This window comes from Numida meleagris, chromosome 2 (genome assembly GCF_002078875.1).
Source record: "Numida meleagris isolate 19003 breed g44 Domestic line chromosome 2, NumMel1.0, whole genome shotgun sequence".
Lineage (NCBI taxonomy): Eukaryota > Metazoa > Chordata > Aves > Galliformes > Numididae > Numida > Numida meleagris.
The window spans coordinates 19,089,487-19,104,841 of NC_034410.1; the positions used below are offsets into that span (position 1 = coordinate 19,089,487).

Sequence of the window (15,355 nt, forward strand, 5' to 3'; positions counted from 1 at the left end):
CACCTGTATGCATAGTCCTTTACAAACAGTGAATCAATACGAGAACAAGTTTTGCATAATCTTGTTAACTTTCAGCATGTTCAGGGCCTTGGAAAGGAAATTTCCTTGTGCTCCCCCAGCATGGTGCTACTTTTCTGCATGAAAAACATGGAAGAAACTTTGCACTACCCTCCCAGTGCCTTACTGAGAAAATGGGATGAAAAAAATCTGTCTGAAGACCTTTGGACAACAGAGAACAGATCTTGAAAGCCACAATTTTAATTTACTGACTTAGGTCATGCTTTATATATAGCTTTGGGATGCTAACTATTTGGAAATTAATTTTCCTATCACATTTTTTACAATAATACTTATGGAAGCAAGTTGCATCTACATCTATATAGGTTTTTGGCAGCCAAGTTGCAGTTCTCCATGACTCTTCTCTAAGTCTCTAGCTGGGTCACTGCTGAGCTTGTCAGATCAGTATTAGTCCTGCAGCAATCCAGCTACCCAAGAACATCCAAGCATTCATATGCCTGTAAAAGGCAGCATGGGATCTTCCTGAGTGATTTACAATTATTCATCTCAGAAACTGTCAGCAGGGCATGTACTCTAAAAGGGGATAATAGCGGAAAACTCATTTTAAGTTTTTTTTCATTTAGCTTCTCATTAGTTTTCTTAGGAAAACTCTTACCTTTCTGCAGTAGAGGACTCCCACTTGGTTCAACTTCAACAAATATAAGAGAGAAATAATATAACACTTAAAATTCGTAGGTTTGATTATTTCTCAAAATTATACAGGAACAAAAAATCTCTGAAATATTACTATTACATTAGTAAAATTAATGAAGTAAAGGGTGCCATAAGTGAGACAAAAAATAATTTGCTAAGGTTTTATCTTCCTACCTAGTCTTAGCAAACTATAATATTCATTAAAATCTTTATTTTTTTTCTCTACTGAAATCCAAATATTGACTTAAAAGTGTTCACTCAAAAATATCTTCACATTTTACTTCAAACATTAATTTACTAAGAACATGATATACCACACTAGAGATTAATATCACATAGTGTATTCTAAGAATGTCCCCATGTGTAGCAAGATGCTGCTGTTACAAGCCTGCGTTTCTTAAATGTCTTCCCTAGAAATTGTCCCATGAATTAGGGATTTAATCATCCAAGGTTCCTATGCATGAGGGAGGGACAGAGAGAAAAGATTTCCATAAAATCTCTTGTTGTTGGTACTGATGAAAAAAAAAAAAAAAGGTGCAAAAAATGTTTCAAACTTAGGAAAAAGGGAAAAATAAAACATACCAGACGTTGTTATTCAGCAAGAAAAAGTAGTGTGAATCAAGGCTTCCTGAATATTTCTCCTCGAGTTTTCTTTGCATTACAGTTCAGACAAACTCACTCAGAGCAGAATTTATGAAAGCAAAATATAAAATGAAACAAAAACAGAGATAAATTTAAAATGAAGAGATACAAAGGAATCATAACTCCCACTGAGGCATGAAATAGCTGTATATTAGAGCATCTTATGGACTTGGGTGCTTTCTTAATGTTTTAGTAAGTTGAATAAAAATATGTTATTAGCATTTCTTGCTTTTTTTGATAACATTTATTCTGTATTTCTTCACAGAAACTAGGTGCTTAACTATTCACATCATTATTCTTCTGGTTATTTATATACAGTTCCAGCTTAACTATAAAAAAATATATATTTCAAACATCAAGAAGAAACATCTGAATTTCTGGAATATAATTCACAAGTCCTTACTAAATCATTAATGGCACTTAACTGATTTACTATCAAGGACATGCTTATTTAAAGATGAAAAGAGTACACAGGGAATATTTAATTAAACATTGCCCATGATTCAGTGGGACTGGAACAACAGTCCCCACCGCATCACGTTCTATGTCCATGGCAGAACACAAAGCAAAAGCTCCAAAATTAAACCTGGTCTCACAGCTACTACAAAAGAAATTACACAGGTTTAGAGATAACATCTTAATTTTTTTTTATTATTATTATTTTTAATTTGGCATTAGTATCAAAATTAAAAGAATAGAATCATTGTGCTTTCTTTAAGACAGCTATGTTTTTTGCATCTCCACTTGGGAATACAAGAAAAAAAGGTGTTACTGCCTTTTTATTTTTTCCCCTCTGACACATTAGTTTGCCATATCCACTATTGGCCAAAACTTTTGAGAAATTCTGATGAGACAGGTTCTATAATGACTTTCTTTACATTTTCATTCAATAGGGTAGTGCTCATGATACTATGAGTGCAACACAACCAGCTGACCTTTTAGTATTCCTGAGGCATTAATGTGTTTTGAAGTTGTTAAATCAGGCCCAATATTACACCAGCTTTTGATGTAATTTTTTGAGTACAGCACCCTTGAAAAGGAAGCTTGAATATTCAGATGAATTCCTCCTTGCAAGAGTATAACAGAAGAGCTTCAGAAGTTGTTCTTGATCCTTATGTGTCCCTTCCAACTTGGGCCAGTCTATGATTCTATGATTCTTGTGGGGGCAGAACCCTGCAGGTGGTTGGTAGCCATGGTTCCCCATCACTGCCCTGATTTAAATAAATATTTTTAATGGTATTCTAAAATCAATGTTTTCACATGTCTGTGTGGAATTTCTATAAGTCCTCTGTAGAGATCTCATTCGTTGACAAAGAAGCCTCTCACCTAAATGAGTGCACTCAAGGGAGGCCTGGGTCCAGCTTGTCCCAGCTGATGCCTCAATGTAGTAGCAGTGCCCGTGGTGAGGGATCCAGGCTTGCAGGTCAGCTGCTTCAGGGCATTCTCCAGGCAGCTGAGCAGGCTCAGTTGGAGCTAAAACTAAAGACGACTGAAATTGGTCAAAAGGCCTGGAACTGGTATTGCATTGCGAGCAGCACATGAAGCAGGGTATGTGTATAAATGGGGTGCAGTTTCTGTCAACAAGCATCAACTACCTCAGACTCTGCTCTTGACTGTTCCTCTATGCCCCAGCTCAGACAATGGGGAGAGCTAGGCAGTCAGGATTGTGAAACATCTTACTCTGCAGACACATTTCTTAGGACGTGGAAGCAAATCACATCATATAATGCCTATCTGGCTTGGCAGCACTGTGAGGAAAAGAAACCCTGAGCAATCAGGATACACATCTCAAATTTGCATTCTCACATTACAGCAAGTTGTTGTAAGCTAACAAATTGTTGATTTCACAGTCCTGTATTGTATGGCTGCCTGCAGTACACGTGTGGTCATTTTATACAAAGGAGCCATTAGTTCAGCATGCCACTGCCAAATCAGTTTCTTTACCACGCGTACAACTGAATTCTGTTGGTTCTTGCACTGCATATGAAGACCAAATGTATGTCTAGACAGTTTAACTCAGAAGTCCCCTTCAGGTGTTTAAGCCTGTCTTGAATCTCACATATGGAAGAGACTACATTCTGTAGCCTTAAATACAAGCTTCCTTAGTCAAGGAGAGAAACAACATGCTTCTACAAAATCTACAAATAAACATAACTCTGGAATACCTCTACCAGGAGTTAAAGTATCATTCACATTCTCAAGGCTCTTACACCTAGGTCAGAACTGCTTTAGCTCTAGCAACAGCTAATGGAAATTAAATACTTGCTAGCATTTTGGCTGCCAGTGTGACACTAGAGCATGAACTTATCCAGGTGTTGCTGTCCATGCAGGCGGTGCAAGCTTCAGTACTTACTTATACTACACAATCTCAAGCATGATTTATGCCCATGTCTCAGAAAGAGCAAACTACCTTGAAGACTGAATTTCGTCTTATGCTACTATATGACTACTATAAAAGCAGAGCAGCGATATCCATTTGTACAAGAGGCTTTCAATTGCCATAGCCCTGAACTCATATATCATCCAATAGCAAGCTTCCAGATTCTGCACAGAGGTAGACAGTATTTTGAAGTGTACTGTTATGAGGGTTTTAACCTAAGCCATAACAAAGCCTCAAGGTTTATGTGAAGTAGTGGAATTAAGAACGTGTCTTGTGAATGATTACATTCATTTGCTCACCACTTGATGTCTTACAAATTGAGAAGTATGTTTCATTGCAGGGTGCTGTTTTCCAGGTACCATCAAGGTCTAGATAGACACAAGCATTTTTCTTCTTTGGCTCCCCTGCTGCCCACTTAGTGAATCTGGTTTTCCAGTTATCAGTCCATCTGTAATAGCTCCTAGTCTGAAAACAGTTCTAAGTTCTGATAATAAAGTTGTGTGGCTTTTATAACATGCAAAGCTCAGGCACACAGCGTTCCATTTTTATTTGAGTTTTTCAGGAAAAAGAAACAAACAATCTCATAATAAGAGAAACAATTAAAAATAATTCACCCCTCGTATTCTGCTTTAAATTTAGAGCGTATGCTATTTGGTGAGTAAAGATTACTTGACATCGAACAGTCAAAGTAATCTAAAAAATCTCTCTCTAATACTTATAGCAGCAATTATGATATAAATAGAAGTTAAAATAGCGCTATACATATGGCAGAGAGTTACAGTGGCTTTCTGAGCAGCGAATGGCTTCTGCACAATAGCTGTACATGGCTTGTGACTCACGCTCTGCAACTTTATTTCTGTTATAATTTCTTTCATCATTTCTGGAGCTTTCTCTTTGCATTAGTTCCAACCTGCTCAACCTCTTTTGTGACTTTTTCCACTGGACATGGTGCATGAAAGGCTGTAACTAATTTTTTATGGGCCATCAGAAATTCATGTACACACACACTGAAACCACTAGCAGGATGGTTATTCCAGAATTGCTATAACCTGAGCATCTAACAAAAGTGTAAGAAGCAGAATTGTTCACTGAGCACATCAACCTCACATCTGTCCAACACTTACAATATTGCTGTTAAGACCAATCCACACAAGCTTTCCATATTTCAGCATCTGGATCCAAAGGAATGAATGGATGTAGGCATCTAAAATGCTTGCAAGTTCTGCATGTTGGTCTTGACAGTTTTTTCTGGCCTCTTCCCATTGCATTTTAGATGAGACAATTAGATAGCCACCATCACCATAGTGGACAAAGTCAGAGGATAGATTTGTTGCTGGTAAGTTATATTGTGTGGTAACTACAGAACAAAAATAGGATGCATGAATTTAAAACAGACTGCTGATATATAGAAGAAAACAAAAACATATAAGGTGCAAAATAACCATAAGTTGAAATATTCATTTAAGTTCATGAACAATTTGTAAAATAAAATCAAATAAACAAAAAAACCCTTGTAAAATATAACCCACATTTGTTAACGTAAAAACCAGAGTAAAATCCTGGGTGCCATGAAGTAGGCAGCACAGTTGCTAAATGCCCAACTAGCATAGAAATTTCCCTTATAAATTGGATATTTGTGTTCCCATAATTCAAAATATTTTGACTACATCTGGATATCTGAATACACACTTATTTCAGGTCACTGGCAAGAGAGGGTTTGGGGATGGCTTTTAAGACATTTACTGTTCTCTATTATCACAGCTTGAGATTTTGATAGTTGAAGTTAATTGATCACTGTTGGCTAAGTCATTAGCCCATCCATTAGGGCTGTGTGAATGTTATGTGCACATTTGAGTGAAGCAGTGTTTATTTCTACTCTGTGTAGAGATGTCCAATGTATGTATACATACATATACACCAATGTGTAGAGAACATCCGTACCTGAGATCAAATGAGACAAAAACGCCTTTCTGAAACTCTGTTTGCTGTGCAGGGAGATGGGTTTCGTACAAACAAGTTAGCTATGTTGAGAGTGAACCGGCTGTAGCAGCTGACTGAAGAGGGGACAGCTATTTTATCTATTTATTTATTTTAGCAATGGTGTGATAAAAGTGAGGCAAAACTGTTTTATTATCCGTACTTTTGCTCTATTCTCATAGCACGGCTGGGCTACAGCAATTTACATAACTACAGTTATATAGTAGGAAAATAAACATGAATTTCCTATTTTGATATAAAAATATTCTTCGAAGAGGAGGACACCGCCAAGAGGCAGTACATTTTAATAGGGTTCTTACAACACTGGTTAAAAGAGTTTCAATAGAAGAGGATTATATCTTCTCAGATACAGGCAGGAGTAACGGGGAAATCACTGCAAGTCCATCATTTTACTCTGCACTTAAAGAGGATGCCTAAACATCTTCTATTTAACTAAGAAGAAATGTTTTCATGTATTATTTCTCTACTATTATTCATGATTTAGTACAAAATCCCAGTTAAGACAGTGTCTCCTCTTCAATAATTTGTGTGGAAAAAAAACTGTACTTTAGAAATTGTTTCGCGTTAAGACTGGAGGAATTCTGAAAACCTGAGAGATTCAGAATGAGATTCAAAGCTAGAAAAAATGACATTACTTTGCAATGCATTTTATATTGTTCTTATCTAACTGAGATACTTAAGTCTATTTAGGAGACTGAGTTAAGCAGAACTCACGTGAATTCATTTGGCATATGTAGCCTCTCTCGTTGTCACAGCTATCTTCTTTCCATTTGCCATCTAATTTTGTCATGAAAACACAATCTGTCTGAAAAAGAGGACAATGTACACAGTCATTAGAAAAGGCAAACAGGATATGCTGAGGTGAAGATCCTCTGCTCCTAGTGAAAACCTGGTGATGGAGAGGAGAAGAGCTTTTTGAGCACCTATGTCATTGGATCAGTCTGACAAGATTCCTGACGAATGGCCTGTCCTGATATTTATTAGTGATCCGTTTGAACCAGACTCTCACAGATGCCAATCAAAGTCTAAAAGAAAGGTCTATAAAAATAATTCCACCGGTTTTATTAAGAATCCTGTGATGACAGCAGTTATTACAGTCTTCTCAATTCTGATTTACAATTATGTAGATCTACTTCTGAAAGTAGATGTGTGAAAAAAAACATATAAGAACTATTATTAAAAGCACTGCTCTGGATTTATCATAACTGAAGTAGACTATCTTGCAGAAAGCATGTACCCTCTACCAGTTGTTCATAGTCATTATCAAGATATCACTACCAGATGTCCTTGGGAGCAACAAAAATTTCCCTTTACTTCCTTATTTTCAGTTGCTTCAAGATTTCCTCAAGATGGCTCCCCTGGTTTCAGGATTGGCCTTAACCATCTTTCAGCATTTCATCTCAGTTTCTTTGCTATGCTGAATTAAATAAGTTTTAATCATAAACAAGCTGACTGATGGCAGATATTGAGAGTCTCCAGTGACAACCAGCTGCCTACTATTTCTGCAGAAACTCCTTTGGAAAAGAGATTTAACTTCAACAGAACAACTGCCCTTTAATTGAAGATATCCTTTCATACCATCAGAAACTCTTGAAATCATGAAAACACATTAACCAGGAGTGGGAAACATACATGGACAAATTAATTCCGTGACAACAACCTTAATTTTGGTTTGTTGTAACTGTTCTTTATTTTGTGTTGCAACTTTAATGCTAGTGGTAATGCAGTTTCTAGTAGAATTGATGTAAGGTATATATTTGGTTTTTTGTTTGGTTTTACTTTTTTTAATTGTTATTTTGTGATAGCTCAGTACTTATGCCCTTCTTCAGAACCTCTGTCAAATGTTTTCTGTACATTTTGAATAGCTATCAGGTACTTTGCTAAGCTCCCTTCTGCTTGCTAAAGGACCTGTTTCAACATTTGGTTATTGCTGCTGAAACTTTCCTTTTAGGAAAATCATCTGGCTGCCTAAGCTAATTAAATTTTCTATACCTCCACAGTGTTGTCTTCCAGCAATTCAAACTGATAATACTTGAAGTAGGTTTGTTTTGTCTCTGGTGCACCTTCAACCCAGTTGGTATAGGAAATGGGGCTCCCGTCTGCCCAAAGAAATGTGGACTCTCTGTTGATATCATTCATCCCAACACAAACATTGGTTGTAGCATCCTTTAAATGATAGTAGACAAAAGCTATAGGGAAGCAAAGACTTCTTATTAAGGAAAGTTCATAACGACTTGCCCGAAGCAGGAAGAAATGTGGACAAGCCGTGAACAGGGGCTGTATTAGAAGGATAACATTTCCCAGAACAGAGCACATCTGCTGTTAACTAAGTGCTTAGAAAATCATCTCTAGAGCACATGTTAAACAAGCATTAAGGTTGGGAGAAACAGACAAAGAGAAAATTCTGGAGCAAGTTAGAAAATGTCCTTTTCCCTACACTGTATGCATATGTAGCAATCCAGAAAAATAGTACTGACAGTGAGAGAAAAAATAGTTGTTTATTAGTCTGAGGAATTCGGACAACCTCACTCAAAACAGACTGAAAGCTTCGCAAAAACCAACTGAAAGAACTAGGAACACACATGCTATTTCTTATATATAGCATGATTTAGCAAGTATTTCACACTTTAGAATTAAAACCAAATATAAACTGACCTGGTAAATAAGCCATTCTCAGCAGATGATTTTGTAATACGTATTCAAGAGTATAGCGTATTCCTTAGTAGGAGATTGATATTTTTCTTTGAGAGGTAACGTTTTTCAGGAGAGCCCATATATATACCTTGCACTTGCTCATTTGGTAGGGAAGCCAGGTTTCCTCCCAGATTGATACAAACTTCTCGTGCATCATGCTACGCCAGCTTTCTTGTTGTATTGGAGGCAAATATTTTGAAACACTGGGGGAAAAAAAATTGCAAGCAATTCATTCAAACCAGCAAAGACAGAAACTGTTGATTATGGATACTATCAATTAACTAATAGGACGCACAGTTCTCCAGAAAAAAAGAAATTGGGGCTAGAATAATTGACAGATTTCAAGAGTGATAAATCAATGATGTGCAATATCTTTAAGCACGTATGTCCAGTAAAGTAGGTATTTGGCCTCTTTCTTTGCACAAGGTGTAATCTGGAAATTGAGTATCATCTGAATTACACATAATAATGTGAAGTACATAATCCTGATATTCATTTTCTTCTGCCTGCTCCCTGCAGTGAGAGAAAGATCATTTAAGTTCAGTGGCTTTGGGTAATACAGTTGCAGAAAGTGATCACCACTGCTCCTTGTCCTCCTTCCAATGACTCTGATGATGACTCCTCACTGTGCCAAATTGTATGAAATACTATTTGATTGACATCTTAACCTAACGTTCTCAGGATGCAGCTACAGTGCGGAGCACGTACATCAAACAAAACAGCCCTTGGCAAATGGAGTTTCAATTCCAATTTGTACAAATACTTTTGTTACAGCAATAAAGATTTCCAGACTAAGACTGTGTGTAAAATCATGCTCAAAACAATTTTAGTTTGGCATCATATTTCTGAACTGAAAGCTTTGGGAACTCTTACACAAGCCAGCAGATTTGCTCAAATGACTATTTTCTAAATCATTCCACCTGAAGGGCTTTTTTTCCAAGCCCAATCATTACAAATTTCAGTTCCTAACATAAATACATAACACAGGAGAGAAACAGAAGTATTATTACGCAGTAACAATATACTGTGTGCAAAGTTAAATGTCTATAGTTACCTCCAGAGAAGTCCTGGTATACAGTCAGCATATGCTGACTGGATAAGTACTCCTTTATTTCATAATAACAAAAGCATCCTTTTGTGATTACAGTTCTTTTTTTCAGTCCTACTGCCATATATAATTCACTTAAGATACTTGTTGACATACCTTGTTGTTGAAGAGAAGCCAACTTTCTGGACATCCTCCAGGAGGCAACAGAGAAGCAAATGCTGAATTACTTGAACTATTATGCCTTTCACACACAAATTTATTGGTGGTACCACAGTTGACATCATTCCACAAGCCTAAAAATAGATTGAATAAACAAGTTAAGATGTAATAGCATTTGCAACAATCTCTTCCTATTTTGAATAAGAGGGTAATCTCTACTTTTCAGACCATCAAAGTGAGTAGAAGAACCTCACGCTACATTTATGAACTTAAATATTGCTTACAAAAGTTTATAGGCTTTAGTGCTCAGCACCATTAGTTTGTGGGCTCCTAGCTTAGCAATCGCAAAAAGAACAAAGGACAGGAAAAAAAGAGCAAATGCCCTGGTTACCAATTAACTTCATTCTGCTTTCCCCACTCCCATTAAGCTGTTGAAGTAGAAGAATTACAGGACACAGAGGATGAGAAAAAATAAAAACATCTGATGAACTTTTTTTTTTTTTTAATCAGAACACAGTTTACTGCCTTTATATTTCAGTCTGCAGTTTTATCTGAGAGCAAAGTAACCATGGCAGCTTTGAATGAGCCAGTTGAAGCTCTCATAGCACAGCTGTAGCCCCTTGTGCTTAATTTGAACTGCTTGACCTTGCTGCTCCTCTTCCAGGCTCTCCACATTGCCTATACCTGTTTATGATTTGTTCAAGCCATGGCATTATTACTTCGCAGGGAGCAGAGGTAATGCAACATCAAGCAAATTTGAAAAGAAAACATGCAAAATGGATGAGATAGAACATTGCATATCAATCTGAGAGCACAATGTAGTGTTCAAATATGTTATAAAATATTTGACATCTATCTTCTTATTGGCTTATACCTTAAACTCCTTTTCTTCTGTAGCAAACTCATAAATACTTTAAGGTCATAGGAGTGTAGATAGGCTCCACTCATCTATCAGGTTTTTACTCGGAGAAGTAATGCAGAGCCCTGTAGTGTGCAATGCCAATCTTATAAACCCAGAGAGGTACCCGCATTAAATTACTCATGGGACTAAAGTCACCCCATACTGAATACATAGGCTCTTCTATGACTGGAGCTTATGCCAGTTATTGGATCTTGTTGGCTTGGGCCTCATAAGGAATTGCAGAAAACAGCAGTAAGATTGTATGGCCTCTAACAGCAGAAGTTTGTCAGCATCAATTATAATCCAAACTGAGAAGAGTGAAATCTAATAGTTTAACCTTGTTACCTTGTCCTTGAAAAACACCACATTTAATACCTCTGGCTACATAAAATAGTTTGCTTCTGCATATTAACAGATGCTGGGATGGTCTTAACTTACCTAAATTTTTTATCCAGACTTATTTTTAAACCAATGAAGTATTGTTCTGACTCTGTCCTGTCTTTATCCTAAAACAGAAAGAAACTATTTAAAAGACTTTGGGGTTCTAGTGAACCAAAAGCTGGACATAAGCCAGCACTGTGTATGTGCAGTCTGGAAAGCTAAGTATCCTGGGCTGCATCAACAGAAGGATGGTCAGCACGGAAAGGGAGGTGATCATTCCCCTCCAACTCTGCCCTTGTGAGGCCCCATCTGGAGTACTGCATCCAGGCCTCAGACCCACAGTACAAGAAGGATATTGGTGTGGATTCAGAGGAGGCCACAAAGATACTCAGAGGGCTGGAATACCTCTCCTGTGAAGAGATGTTGAGGAAGCTGGGCTTGCTTGGCTTGTAGAAGTCTCCAAGAAGACCTTCTTGTAGCCTTTCACAGTACTTGAACAGAGCTTATAAGCAGGAGGAGGAATCAACTTTTTACATGGTCTAGTAGTGATAGGACAACAGCAGATGACTTTAAACTAACAGAGGGAAGATATAGCTTAGATATTAGGAAGAAATTCACTACTCAGAGAGCAGTGAGGCACTGGCACAGGCTGCCCAGAGAAGCTGTGAATACCCCAACCCTGGAGTGTTCAAGGCCAGGTAGGATGGGGCCCTGTGCAGCCTGATCTATGCACAGCAGCCCTGCCCATGGGAGGGGGTAGGGACAAAATGATCTTTAAGATGCTTTCCAACCTAAGCCATTCTATAATTCCATGATAATTTCAAAAAAATTATTTGATGTAAAACAAGTAGAAATGCACATGCCAAGTAGGAGAAACCAAATTGCAGAGGACAAAAAAGAGCATTTTGTTGGGAATTTCATCGATCTCAGTTACATTTAATTGGTGAAAATACTATTAGCTCTATTTCTAAGGTAATTCAAGGTTTGCAGGCAGGTTGTCAAAATTATTTCTACTCTTTATTGGTTCTTACATTTTTTAATCAGAGCTCTCTGTAGGAACCTCCTCTCACTATTAGTACTAATAACAGCCAGGTCAGCAGAATTCATCCTGCAAAACTCTTGGGCTTCTTCCATGGAGACTTGTTCTTTGCTGATGTAGTATAGCTTATCTTTGTATATGACCCATCCATCCACAGTGGTTTTATACTCTGGAATACAAGTAAGATAGCCTTACATTCTTCATTTGTAGGACATAAAAAATTCATTTGAGAGTATTAATTTTGATCAAAAACAATGAAAAAAATGAAGAAATGTATGCAAAAACCTACCATATGTGTCAGTTAGTACAGGTTTTGGCATCACTCCTGCAAAACAACAGAACAGAAGGTATCATATGTTCCTGTGGCATGATTTTTGTGAGTGACTGCAAGGAATCAAGCAAGAACTAAAGCAGATTTCTGCTCTGCTTTGCCACTGACTAGAAAAGAAGCAGGCTTAGCTACAAATTTCAGCTACACATTATGAAAAATGCATGATCTTATAATTTTATATCATAAGCCGTACTTAATTCCAGCAAATTCATAGCTGGATTGTGTACCTGTTGAGAACCACATTAATTAAAATAGCCTCCCAGGCTGCGAACCACAGTAGATTTATCTGAAACATTTTAAGCTTTGGTTTGATATTGCCTTTACTGATGCCCAATAGATATAATTTTCCAGAGGGGTCTTCTCATAAATAGGGAGAAAATTACAACTAGATTTACTTTATCAAATACTCTCAGTCCCAAATATTCATGGGCAAAAGGAAATGCAACTGTATATACTAAGAGTAAGTTGCTTCTGACTCAGATGGAAAAATAAATGCCACTGCTTTGAACAATTGCTTTTCCAAAAGCTGATACTTCCTGCATAATTGTAGAGGAGAATTTGGAGCAGCACTTTCTGGACCTGTTTTATCAATTTTCCTTAACTATATTGCTATAGATATGATTAGCCTCAGTGACGAGTGCCAAACATACCAGCTGTGATCCTGAACACTTTTCTTTTACTAAGTGGTTCCAGCAGAAATGTTTTCTAATAGAGCTCTTTCCCTTAGAAAAATCATCCCCTGTTATCTCTTTCAGTGACCTGTAATTAGCCGTAAATCCTGTCAGATATCAAGAAAGAAATACATTTGTACACCAGGCATTTTTTAGATTTGGTTTCAGCTTTATACACAATCAGTGTTGTAAGGAATGCACAACTCCTTACTTTCTAAATCAAAAGCACACAAACAAAAAGTTATTATACAAAATGTTTGCAATCTATGAAACACTATTATTTATACACCATTATTTACATGAATAAATTGATTCATTTATTCTTATCATCTGTCATTGAAAAATCCTGGCCTGTATTACATTACTTAGTTTTCTGGGCATGCATTTGGAAAAAGTATTGTTTTCAAAATTTTGTTTCTTTATCCAGAAAATTAGATTAGAAAGCAAATATTTAAAAAGTTATTTAAACTTCCTGATTAAAGAGAAGAATAAATTTACCTTTTTTAATTTGACAAATCCAGTCATGCTGTTCTTCACAGAGCGAAGGAAGCCATTGCTTAGAAGAAGATCTACCATTGATTACACCACAGTACATGTGTCCTCCTGAACTTCTTGGATGATCACTCCAGTCTGTGTACCTAACCTATAAAAGGAATAATCTTTTAATCTGTTTCAGCAAATGTACTATTCACTGGCAAAAAGAAAGAAAGATTCTCTCTCTTACTAAGAAGAGTACAAATATAGGAAAAGAAATAGGTGTAAGAATTTTTACAGTGGGGCAATGTCAGTAACTGGGAGATCAGGCTGTCTTGCCATGGAGGACTTCTCTTCTTGTTCATATCTCAAGCCCTAGACACAGTCAGAATAAAAATGGGTAAGTGGACTGCTTCTAATGAGCTTCATCCAGCTGAGGACTTCACCCCAACCCACTCTCGCTGATCCTGCATAGGCAACGTAGTTTTCACTTCATTGATTGCGACCTGGTTCAAAATTATATTGTCCGAGAGCCATCTGGTAGCAGTGACCATAACATCCTTCAATTCAAATCTCACCGCTTCCCCTCTCTGAGGTTATGAAGACAGGATCATGGCTTCTGGGAGGGAAGTCACATCCTACAAACCTGGTGGAGTTCTCTCTGAAGGAACTGTCATCCAAACTGGAAGGAAGAGCTTTTTGATATAAGCTACTTGGGATTTTGAAAAAGTTCTTGGCAAGATCTCTTTCCAAAAACTTTTAAGGAAACTAAAGCATTACAAGATGAGAGGTTCTAGCATGGATCAAAAAATAGGAAATAGAGTAGAAGAGCATATGGAGATAATAAAAAGTGGAACTCTGTAGGAACATCATGTAGGAATACAGATCTCAGCTCTGTTTCTGAAAGACCCTGACCCACTGCTTACTGGCGGATGCAGGAGAATTCTGGGAAATACATCAGTAGCATGCTTAGCTCTTGAGATATTTCTGGTCAGAGAAAAGATACAAGGTCTGGTATGATCAGGTTTTATTTTGTGATGTTATGTGTTCATACTTCATTTTTGGAAAAGAAAATATATTGGAATGCTGTCCAGAAAGCTGCAGACCATAGTGAGATGCAGATTATTTCCATGTGTTCAAATGTGTTTCTGTGGTTTTACTGATGGTAATAAAGGTTAACAGCCATATAAATGTTTGCAGGATTAATGTTCTCTTTGAAGACGAGAGCAGTAAAAACCCAAAAAGCACATGTACAAACCCCAAGACATCTTAACCAAACAAATCTGATGAAAAATTAAAATACTTACTGGAGAGCCATCACTCCAGGCAAATCCTTCATCTGGATTCAAGGAAAATATACCAAGCCAAGTTCTTTCAGAACTACAGTGACTGACTCAAACACAAATTACAAGACAGAACAGTTTGTAAACACTAATGCAAACAACATCCAGGAACACATCATTAAACTTTCTAAAGCATTTTCCAAAGTGCAGTGAAGTAGTATTAATTATCTTATTAGCTTTGGTGAAGGCTATATTTTTGCACATGTTCTCCATAGAGATATCTAATATTTATCTCCCTATTACCTGCCTTACCAGCCTCTTTGATACAAATTCTTTGCAGTTTACAAATGGTTATTATACTCACTGGGATTCACAGTTTGAATGTGCTGGTGCAACAGATGTAATTGGCAGTGCACTAGCTCTGCATTTGTGACCTATGCAAAGACTGTTGTATTAACTTAAATGTAACTGAAGCTTTTAAAAACATGTTAGTAATTGTTACATGCTTTAGACAAGGGATGCTTCTTGAACAAAGCAAGATAATAGAATTGTAGAATCATTTAGATTAGCAAAGACCTTCAAGAATATCAAATCCGAACTAATCATCAATACCATAGCAAAGGAGCTGTAAGAATAGCTGATA

The 15,355-nt window shown here is 37.0% G+C and overlaps 1 protein-coding gene across 1 annotated transcript in view; it reads right to left on the bottom strand.

The window, feature by feature from the left end:
- The window catches only part of LOC110392981 (macrophage mannose receptor 1-like), a 28,332-nt gene that overhangs the window by 1,307 nt on the left and 11,670 nt on the right, over nt 1–15,355 (bottom strand). Inside the window, 12 exon segments of the mRNA XM_021385368.1 lie at nt 674–706; nt 2,572–2,832; nt 4,033–4,198; nt 4,858–5,090; nt 6,446–6,536; nt 7,724–7,920; nt 8,514–8,628; nt 9,630–9,766; nt 11,946–12,122; nt 12,243–12,278; nt 13,454–13,598; nt 14,737–14,818. Coding sequence (XP_021241043.1) covers nt 674–706; nt 2,572–2,832; nt 4,033–4,198; nt 4,858–5,090; nt 6,446–6,536; nt 7,724–7,920; nt 8,514–8,628; nt 9,630–9,766; nt 11,946–12,122; nt 12,243–12,278; nt 13,454–13,598; nt 14,737–14,818 — 1,673 coding nt within the window.